Raw genomic sequence first — 11,471 nt, 5'->3', positions numbered from 1 at the left:
CAAAAATGTGAAAGCTTTTAGAAAGATGACTGTAGCTTTGATAATATCGGTAAATTGTAATATTTTAGCATTTCTTGATCTTCATATAGATGTCTCTATATATTCTAATTAAAAAATGTCATCCTCGTTCTATGGTCCCAGTTCACATTCGTCAAATAAACATTCTTTGTCATTTTCTCGTTATCCATTTGTTCCGCATGTCCATACCGAACCAAATTGTAATTTTAAGAAGAAAAAAAAGTTTTTTTACTGATTCTTGAAAGCCTCCGTAGTTATTGAATCCTTGAGCATACGGAGCAGAAAGGATATCGGGGCGAGGGGTTCTCTGATGATCCTCGGAGTCCGATACAAACGGTTTATCCTTCTGGCCTGCAATAGAAAGAAGAAAAATATCATTTTACACATCACCGTTTCATGTAACATCATGTTTGCTTAGGTGTAAAAAGTGTTTTGAATATTGAAAGCATTAACTTTGTGGATCATATTGATATATTTTTCTGAGAAATAAAAAGACTTTGTTTTTTGATCCACTCACATTTTTATTGACAACCAACAAGTTTCGGCAACAACCTGTTGCTCTCTTCAGGGTTTAATATCAGAGTCATAAATTAAACCCTGAAGAGGTTGTTAGTAAAAATGTGAGTGGATCAAACAACAGTCTTTTTATTTCTCAAAATAATATGTAAAAAACTGTTGCTTAATTTTGGTCTAGGTTTATATGGTGAAAGAGTTGAAACTCCTTAATTAAAAATTGAAAAATATTTCAACAAACCATCACGCTGCCTCCGCAGGGGTAGGCAGAGAGAATATAATGCCATATAAATCTGTCTTTGCAAATAATCTTCGCCTCTTCCACGTTCATACATCTCCTCATAAATACCCGCCGATTATTCCGACTTCTAACATAACCATGCCCAAGTATTTGAAAACTTGATCTTACCAAGTTTTTATCGGTCTTCCTCTGCTTTTTTTACCAACCACATTTGCTTTATAAATTTGTTTTAGTATTCTTTCTTCACTCATTCGATTCACATGCCCAAACCATCTCAACACACATATTTCCTAATTTCATTTATATTTATTTTAACTTCATGTACAGAAACAAAATATGCACATTGGTGGGCTTATTGCTAAAAAGCTATATCCTCCAATCAACCCTTTTTTTTCATCTATGATGCTTACCTTCCTTAGCCTTGCATTCTTTCCTTATCGATGGCCCCTACGTAAAGTACTCTATCACCAAATCTGTTACTTTACAGGAGAGAGCTTAGAAGATTTTTTCAACATATTTTTTTTTATTAACTAACAGTTTTATCTGAAATTCTAAACTAGTATTATACATTAAAAACACGATAAAATAATCTATTAAATCGTTTTAAAACTTTATGCTTTGCCAAAATTAAGTAGTTAGCATTTTAGGAGTTCAGTTCATTTCGAAAATTAGATGTAGATAGCGTATTATACTCCTGAAAAGTAGGCGTAATTCATTATATACATTTTTTTGTGTATTTATATTTATAGATAACGGTCAGTTGATAACGTACACCAAATATCTCAAAATTGACAAAAATGTAGTTAGAGCACTTTACGTAGGGCACGTCGTTATATCACCATTCAAAAATCTATCATACATCGCTTTGTCGTACATTTGTCTGAAAGATCAAATTTTGACTGCATTCAGTCTACTTTCATCCTTGTTTTGCTAATTCCGTGCTTCACTTCCATGGGTTGGAACCAGCACTCCATTGTGCACTGCCAGTTTAGCAGAGTAAGTGCCATACATTATGTTTATGAAAGCTCAGAAGAATGTGCGACAAAACGATGTATGATAGATGTTCGAATAGTGTAATAAGGAAGGAATGCAAAGCTGAGATAAGCATTATCGATAAAATTAAGAAAGGTGTGTTGAGATGGTTTGGACATGTAGAACGAATGAGTGAGGAAAGAACGATAAAACAAATTTATGAGGCAAATGTAATTGGAAAAAAGAGCAGAGGAAGACCGAGAAAACTTGGTATGGTCAAGTATGCCAAATACTCGAAAGTGCTCAGATTAGGAGCCGAAACAATCGGCGGGTATGTATAAGGAAGATACATAAACGTTTAAGAGGCGAAGAATGTTTGCAAGGACAGAGTGGTGTGGCGTTCTATTCTCTCTGCCTACCCCTGTGGAGAAGTGGCGTGAGGGCTAGTTAGTTAGTTAAGCTTTACAAATCATGGAACCGAGAGTCACAATCAGATTGTAATCTGAGAACGGATCCGTTTTTTTTAACGATTTGGGATGAATGAAATGAACAGTTACCGATAAGAAGATTGGCGCTGTAGTCCTTTTCAGATGCAGAACAGTTGACCATGTACCAGTGGTCACAGATCAGCATCCTCTGCTGGAAGAGAGTGGTGTTGGGGCAGGAGTAGCTGAACTGTCTCCCCAGGCCATCGCACATGTGGTACACCTAAAATAAAATACATACATCACATTACATCTTGTATATTGAAAGGATTGTTAACTTTGTGGTACGGTAATATAACACTATCTTTATCATTCATTGTTCACTTTACATAATACCACATCACAACACTACTTCATGACTACCGCTTTCGGAATAATCATTCTGAAACCATTCTGAATCATTCTGAACGATTATTCTGAAACCGGTAGTCATGAAGTAGTGTTTTTTAAGCAGTATTATATAAAGTGAATGATTAGGCGGCATGCATGGTTTGTCGTTTAACTCGAGTGCCGCCATAAAGGCGGCATGCATGGTTTGTCGTAGAACTCAAGTGCCGCCATAGAGGGGGCATACATGGTTTATCCTATAACTCGAGTGCCGCCATAGAGGCGGCATGTATGGTTTATCCTCTAACTCGAGTGCCGCCATAGAGGCGGCACGAAGGTTTGTCGTATAACTCGAGTGCCGCCATAGAGGCGGCATGCACGGTATGGTGTATAATGAAAAAAGTAATGAATTAACCAGTAAAGAGGAGAAAAAAAATATGATTATATGGTATAATAAAGAAAAAAAAGATATTACCTGACATCCTGTGTCGAGATCTGCGTAGTACCCGGAAGCTCTTCCCTCGCAACTAAATTTAGTTTTGGGAATTTTGACGTGCTGCTGAAAAAACAATGGAAAAATACAAAATCAGTTTTCTCATCGAAATATATTTTTAATGTGTAAATAGCCCTGTGCCATGGATATTCAAAATTCCACTATTTAAGGGGAGCTCATTAAAAACATCATTTTCGTATTGAAAAAAAAGTTTTTCTTAAAAATAAAAATACGATTTTGAAAAGAAAAGAGTAATTAAAAGGTAATGGGTTAAATAAATATGTATAAAGAAAAAAATTCAATGAATATTATAAAAAAAACAAAAAAAAAAACAAGATACTCGTATATTCTTTAAAAAAATCAGGCGCGAAATGACGTGCGGTTTCTAGTTTTGCCGAACAGTGAATGAGATCTGTTATTGCGAGTATCCCCTTAACTCCTTACCTTTCATTTACTCTTTTCTTTTCCGAACCATATATTAATTTTAAGAATAATTATTTTTACCTATCTACATTGTTTTATTTATTTATAGATTTGGCGTTTAATTTGTAGAACTCCATTTTAATTTGTGTATTAAATGATAAATCAAACACTGATTTTTTTTGTCAAATTTGTATTTTATTGTTAAAAAACAAATAAAATCAATTTTGTGACAGTTGTTTCGCCTAGTTATGGCATTTTCAAAGTTTGAAAGGCGAAACAATTGTCACAAAATGTATTTTTTTTCTATTCATGAACAACAACAAATCAGTTATTTTTTGACAAATCATCAAAGATGAAGAGGAATATAAATGTTGGTTTAAGTGATCACTTTAGACAACATTTACCAATTCTACCCATTATTGACAACCACGCTACTCAAATTCACACTACTATTTAAACCAGCCTATGACGGTCGTCAGCCCCGTAAATGTCCAGACTTCCATATTATTCTTCATCTTTGAAGAGATGTCAAAAAATAATATGAAAATAACTCCTTTAATTGGAGATAATCCAGATTTTTTGAACAAGTATTTGGACACACTCACAATGTTGTCAAAAATCAGTGTTTGGTTTAACATTTAACGCATAAATTACATTGTTTTAGTTACAAAAATAAAAATAAAAGCCCTGGACATGATAGTGGACTCAGGTTTCCTGTTTTCCTTGAAGCGTTGCCCCACTGTGAGCTCCAGTCTCAAGGTCTAGGTACAGATAATGTTCGATGATCAACATGACCATCGACCTCACATCGGGTAAGTCCGTACACACATCGCATCAGATATTCTCATATCGCTCACTCCTTTCAAGAACGTCATAAATCAAAAAACTTGATTTTTCAGGAGGACGTTTTTAAAGTTTAAAAATATAACACAATGTATTAAAAATAAATATCAAGCCACTTATTGAACTTTTTACTGTGTAACAGATCTTTTTAAGTAAAACCTGGAGGTTTTTTCTCCATTTGAAAAATATTTAGTATGTTTAAAAAAATAATTAAACAATACCTTTTCTTCAAAATGCAAAAACAACACTTTCTGCCCTATAGCGAGTAAATATTAAGTTAAAAATATGCCGCTTTAACTGGGATATAGTACATTTTCTGGGCATTCCGAAAACATGCACAACTGAAAATTGACGATTTTTGATTTATGACGTTCTTGAAAGGAGTGAGCGATATGTAAACGGACTCAATACCGATTAGTAGTGGAAAGCAAGTGACATTAAAATGTAGTGTTTAGTCACATTTTCTTATTTTTTTACCTTATGTTTTTTGTATTTTCTCATTTGTTATTTTTTCTCATTTTTTATATTTTCTCATTTGTTTATTTAAAATATGCTTCTTACTTTATGTTTTTCTCATTTATTTCTTTTTAATATGCTTCTTATGCCTATTTATTATACCTGTTTATTGTTTTTATATTTTGCCATGGATTAGATTTGGTTGTTTAAAAAAAATCATTTTTTTTGTAATTTTATTATTTGTGTTCCAGTCTTGTAAACCTTAATCCCATGTCCCAAAATGAGAATTAAAAATTACTCATCGGGAATATTATATATATGACTTATATATGTAATATGTTTTGAAAATAAATAAATAAATAAAATTTAGTCGTACGTGTAACGACAGTTACATTTTTTTACATTGATTGAAATTAATACTTTTGATACTTAAGGCCTTACTCGCAATAATATAATTCATTTAGTGTCTGGCAACGCAGAGAGCCAGACGCCAGGACAAGCCTATTTTTTTTATTTTTAAGAATACGTATCGTGTTTTTTATTTTGTTTTTTGAATATATATTGGATTTTTTTAATGATAACTTATCTTTTTAATACAAAAACGATGATTAAAAAAAAATTACGTTTAGGCCTTAAGGCCAAATAAACGATAAATCGCAATTTAATTTTCTTTACACCCAGGAACATTGGACGTAATTGAATATTTTGCTTAAAATACCGTTTTGTATTTTTTAAAATTTCTTCGAAATAAATAAGTATGGTTTTGAGAAGAAAAGAGTTATTAAAAGGAGATAAAAAATCCATTTTTTTAAAAATATATGGTATATTCTAAAAAAAGGCTAATTACATTATAATAAATGTTTTTTTAAAAATCATTCGCACAGATACGACCGGCTTCTCGCGCAGCCCATCGCATACTGAATCATGCAAATTGCGAGTTACCCCTTAAATAAATCCTACGATAAATTTAAAGGTTTGAGTTATGATTATAGTTACATTTATATATTTTTTTGCATAATATTAAATAATGAGTAAATCTTCAAAATAAAAAAAAATCTAGAATAAAAAAATTAGGGTGTATTAAATACAGTGGAAACTCTAATAACGAGTAATTGGCATAACGAGAAAAATATGTGAAAAAAACACTCCCTTAACGAGCGGCATTTCGCATAACGAGTTACAGAGAAAGGGAAAGTCCCCTTTCCACGACATTCACTTGTAAGCCGGGACTACCGCTCCAGTAAAATCAATGTTTGCTTAACGAGTAAGATTCTGAAACGAGTTATACCTCTCATAACGAGAGGTTCCACTGTATTTTAAAGCGCGGTTGTCAGCATTTAAATAGATAATTAGATGCGCTGAATGCTGAATGGATATTTTGTATTTTTATTTGCCCTAAAAACATTTTACGTATTTAAGATATGTACATACATTACATGTGCAAGAAGTTTTTTGTGGACACATTGTAAAGACGTTTAAAGTATACCACGTTCTCAAGAATCGGCCTTCAGTCGTGAACACAATACATCGTGACATGTATTGAGATATTTGCATTGAAAAATACAGCTTCTAAAGCATAACTCAAAAATGCATTAAACAATGTTGAAATTAGTGTGAAATAACGAATCGCATATAGTTCATGGCTGAATATTTAGATTCTGAACAAAGATGAAGATGAATATGGAATTCTGGACATTTACAGTGCTGACAACCTGTCATAAGCTGGTTTAATTGATCACTTTATATGCGTGTAATATTTAGCATTCTATTCGTGGCTGACAACCACACTACTCAAAATTCGGAAGTTATATTTATGCTTCAATAAAATATATTCAGATATATCTATGGTTAAAATGAGTGTGTTTTATTAGCACAACTTAAAAAATGCGTGTAAGATTCTCCCCAAATTATTTTACATACCAGTAGACGCCTGAAAATATCATTTTAAATTTTTACTAAACTCATTAGTATTTCACAATATTTTGAGTGTGTATTTTTTGTTCGTAAATTTTGAATGTTTGCTCCATTAAAGACTTATTTGCAATGGAGATTTGAAAAAAATTGCAACAAATCGATTTAACTCCTAAGCTGAGTAAAATCCATAACATTGAAATAAAAATTGACGTCAAATGTTTAAATATAATACATACATGCATACAGGTTATGCATTCACCTATACACTGCTAGGTTCATTCGACTTGCAAGGAATTTCTCTAGCAGCCTTGACCTTTAGATTCTTCCACATCCGATACTGAAATAGTTCAGCAATCTATCATAGGGAACCCGACACGCCTTTTTGCCTCGTCTACGCGAGTAGGTACATTTATAATACCATGTTAGGTACATTATAAAAAAGGACTACAAATAACAACCTTCAAGGCTTTTTTATTTAAATTTCTTAAGGAATATATGTACCTATGTACATTGGTCAAAAAAATTTTCTTCCAACATACCAAAATTCACTCCATAATAATATTTTCTTCTTCAAACTCTTATCCGTACCCTAATGGTGTATAGAGCACTGCATCATATAAAAACTGTTATCTTGATCATTTACACATGAAGGAGAGGTGATCACCCCCCGCTTCAGGTACCAACCAGTCCAGGGTAATATTGAATAAATATCAGAGTGAAAAAAAAACGTATATTTATTTGACCCCCCCCTTGGTGGGGTGAATAATGCAGTGTCTGATAATAAATTATCATTTTAAATAATTGTTGCGTAATATATCCAAAATTAAACAAGGTTTATTTGGTTGAATTCTACATTTATTTATGTATATGTTTCGTCTTCTTAGGACATTATCAAACACTCACACGTATTAACATATACATAAATAAATGTAGAGTTCAACCAAATAAACCTTGTTTAATTTTGGATATATTACCCAACAATTCAAAATGGAATTCTACCAACTGTCTGCAGGTACAATAAATATTTTAAATAATGTTTTTTTTTATATTTAAAAAATATGATTGCATTAATTAAACAAGCTGTTGGAACTCTTTACCTGATGCAAAATAAATACTTAGCCCTGTTTTTTAGAAGCTTTCAAAATTTGAATTTGTTAGTTTAAATTCGTAGCTCTTTTTTGATAAATACATAGCAAAGCATTTCCACTTCAACTAATCCACTTAACCAAATGATATCATATAATATAATATGATTATCACTTCAATAGCGGTGTTCGGTAGCACAGTAAAGATGTGCTGGTCGAAGAGTATTATATATAAATATAGGGTAATAACCTGAGAGTATTTTTGACTTTTGCACTCGACACATTAGCTCTGAGACAGGCCATCAATTATTTATCAATGCCAACGAGTTAGTAGAAGACACCATGGGTCGTGATGGCGTCTTACCTGATATGTAATTAGCAGTTTTACTGCGTTGTTCTACGTCGTTACTCGCTCAAATAAAATAACATGTAATTAGGATAAAAATGACCTACCGACAACTTTCTACTAAGATGCCATAACCTACGTTGTATGATTATTATTTATTATTTTTCTTATCTAGAAACTCCACGACGGAGGATGGATAACATCATTGTAATTTTATCTTTATCTGCAGATGCTCTGATCGATGATTTAGTGCTACTCGTAAAGCGAAACATCACTATCTCAGGATCTATATTGAATCGCTATCCATATGTTAAATACGTCCAAATCATTGTACACACATAGCTTGATTCAAGCCTCGATGGATTGTTATCAATATATTGAAATAAAAAACAATCTCTCGTGTGTGAAATCCAGAATTTATGTAATAATTCGCTGCCAATATATTGAATATGTCCAAATCATTGTACACACATGGCTAGATTCAACCCTCGATGGATTGTTATCAATATACCGAATTAAAAAACAATCGTTCGTGGATAAAATCCAGTATTTAAGCACTATATCGCTATCATTTTATTGAATATGTCCAAATCATTGTACACACATAGCTAGAATTAACTCTCGATGGATTGTTATCAAGATAACAAACTTGATAAAATATTCGTGACACAGTACATGTGAGTTCACAACACTTATCTACATATGTTGGATTAGGGAAAGCTTTTTTTGCAGCAGAGACTCTATTTATTTGTATGCAAGGTCTGAATCCTGGATTAAATTCACATATAATACTTTGAGACCCGCCTGAAAACATGATTTTTTAAAATTATTTTCATATAGCTTATAATTTGACCAGTTATTTTATTACAACATGTTATGTTGCAAATAAATGAAATTCGTTTCGTTTTTGGCGCTTTTCTAATATTCAACTAATAAAATATATACATGGTGGCACTAAATGAATTAATTTTTTCTATAGGAAGATGTTATCATTTTGGCAAATGGCGTTGTACGTCAATCATATTTGATATTTGTGAACTAGACAACTGCAATAAACAGATTGATAAAACCGGCACAAATGTGTATTTACACTGGCGGCAGCCACTTGTCGGATATCATCTTTTCTACTTAACAGGAAAATATTCAAAGATCGAAATAAAGATTTCCATGACTTAAAAAGTTTTTTTTGTTAAAAGTTATTTAAAAACTAAATTGGATGATTTATTTTGCGTCACATCAAATTTGTTTGTATACAGTAGCTGTCTTGTTCGCAAGTATGAAATTTGATTGATGTACGTCATTTGCAAAAATTATAACATCTCCCGATAGGGTGATTCATTTTGCGCCACCTGTACATGGTCGCTCTCATGCATTATATTTTAAACGAAACGAGAACTTAAAGTAGGCAAAGTGAGTTACCTTGAAGATTTTCAGACATATTATTATATAATCCAACCGAAGATGGTGGATCCAAACTTTTCACGGCCAAATTTCGATTACAAATTTACATAATTTAAAAGCATCGCACGCTTGTCAATCATAAATAATTTTACTCGATGTGTGAGAATGGATAAAATTTTAAGTCAAAATAACTTTAACATATCGTAAATCCTACCTTTCTAATATCAATTCTAGTCAATTCGTATTTTTTACTGTTTTATTACTAAAAATATAATTTTTTCGATATCTTCTTTACAATGTTATTATTTTTTTTGGTAACTGTAAAATTTGGCGATGTATGTAAATAAGCAGTATGTGTATCCGTACCTTTATTGCAATCAGTACATGAAATTCTGCGTATTTACAGGGCAAACGACTTGTCATTGGCTGGTTTATCTGATCAATTTACAAAGTACGTAAAACTCACCATTCTACTTATGATTTACAACTAAAATACTCAAATTTCGAATGTTGTGTATGTATATTTGAAGTGATAGAAAAATTCATATATTTCTTATTTATTATTTAGTAGCTGCTTGCGTTGCTGTGACTCTGTCTGGTTAACCCTTTGAGAACAGAAAAAAAATTTACTTAACACATTTTTATTTCTTGAAATTATTTACAAATAAGTGTATACAGCAACTGAAAACTCACTGAAAATTGTGCACACAGATTGATACAACATTTATCCCTCAACAAAATTGAAAATACACATTATGTGCCTGGTAGTTAGCAACAAAGACCATGTTTTATAAAGTATAAATAAAAGCATGTATTCTTGAAAATATGAGGTTATATATAACACTACTTATTTTTAATATTATTTTGACTATAACTCACTTAACATTTTGTTTATTTCGTTCAATAAAAATTGATAAACTAAGATACAGATAACCTATAAATATCCCGACATGTGCACATCGCCACAATAAATAGTCTGAAATAAGCTCCAAGTCAATGAAATCTATACAAGCACTATTTCTGTTACATAGGCAACACATATTGCACTATGGTTTTAACTAGAAACCTGTAGGCACTTAGACAATTTATTTTAAATTCGTGGTTAGCAGCAGTAACCAGTTGTCCTGAAAGGATTAAATGCAAAATAGAAAGCATACATTTGTAATATGTTTTATATCATAATACTTATAAAACAAAGAAACTTCAAAGCAATCGGTGGATTCGAGGAGATTTGAGATTCGGAACAAATTAACATTCGAATTTTATTTATATATTATGGATTGTTGAAATATTTACTCAAATTGATGTGAGAAAAAATGCATTTCTGATTCGTGAATTTCTTGCAAAATATAAAGCGATATTAATATACCAAAGGTTATATTAATTTGTCAATCACATCTTATTCTACGTACCGGTTCATATGAATAATATTACAAAATTAATATTGAACTTCGTAAAGCAATGTTCATTTTTTGGACAATGTTTATTTTTCTCTCAATCTCTAACGTGTATATTACCAAAATTGTAAATAAAAGTGATCATTTAAGATGGAGTATGTAGGAGGCTGTAACAAGTTTACCCACATAAATATTTTTTTAAAATATTTTTTATTTATTTAATATTGTTACATTGTTTTTAACAATTTTAATTAATTTTCCAAACATTTCTAACAATCTTAAAATTAGGAACGCAGTTTTCTCCAACAAAGAGACTGAGCTTTTATGCTTGGAGAGGGACTTACACTTGTTTTACAAATTCCTTTTTTTTCTGAATTAACATTTATAATTTTTTTTTTAGCAGTTTAAAGTCTCCAATTTTTTTAATGTCTGTAGTAAGGTTGTTGGAGTACTAGTTCCCCATTTTTTTTGTTTAAATAGTAATAAACGACTTATTATTTACTAATATTTTGTTGATAAATATAACTAGATCGAATTTATTTTATTTTTTCTTTAAT

General features: G+C 31.4%; 1 protein-coding gene across 1 annotated transcript in view; it reads right to left on the bottom strand.

Moving 5' to 3' along the window:
• LOC148308465 (uncharacterized) overlaps positions 1-11,471 on the bottom strand; it is a 34,177-nt gene that overhangs the window by 2,250 nt on the left and 20,456 nt on the right. The window contains exons 2-4 of the mRNA XM_088261665.1: positions 3,032-3,115; positions 2,302-2,452; positions 251-369 (exon numbers count right to left, since the gene is read on the bottom strand). Of these exons, the coding sequence (XP_088117791.1) occupies positions 251-369; positions 2,302-2,452; positions 3,032-3,115 (354 nt within the window). The remainder of the gene's footprint in view (positions 1-250; positions 370-2,301; positions 2,453-3,031; positions 3,116-11,471) is intronic.

Source organism: Brachycentrus maculatus, unplaced genomic scaffold (genome assembly GCF_059751285.1).
Source record: "Brachycentrus maculatus isolate JH-2025_06_01 unplaced genomic scaffold, ASM5975128v1 h1tg000164l, whole genome shotgun sequence".
Lineage (NCBI taxonomy): Eukaryota > Metazoa > Arthropoda > Insecta > Trichoptera > Brachycentridae > Brachycentrus > Brachycentrus maculatus.
This window is presented reverse-complemented; position numbering and strand designations above follow the sequence as displayed.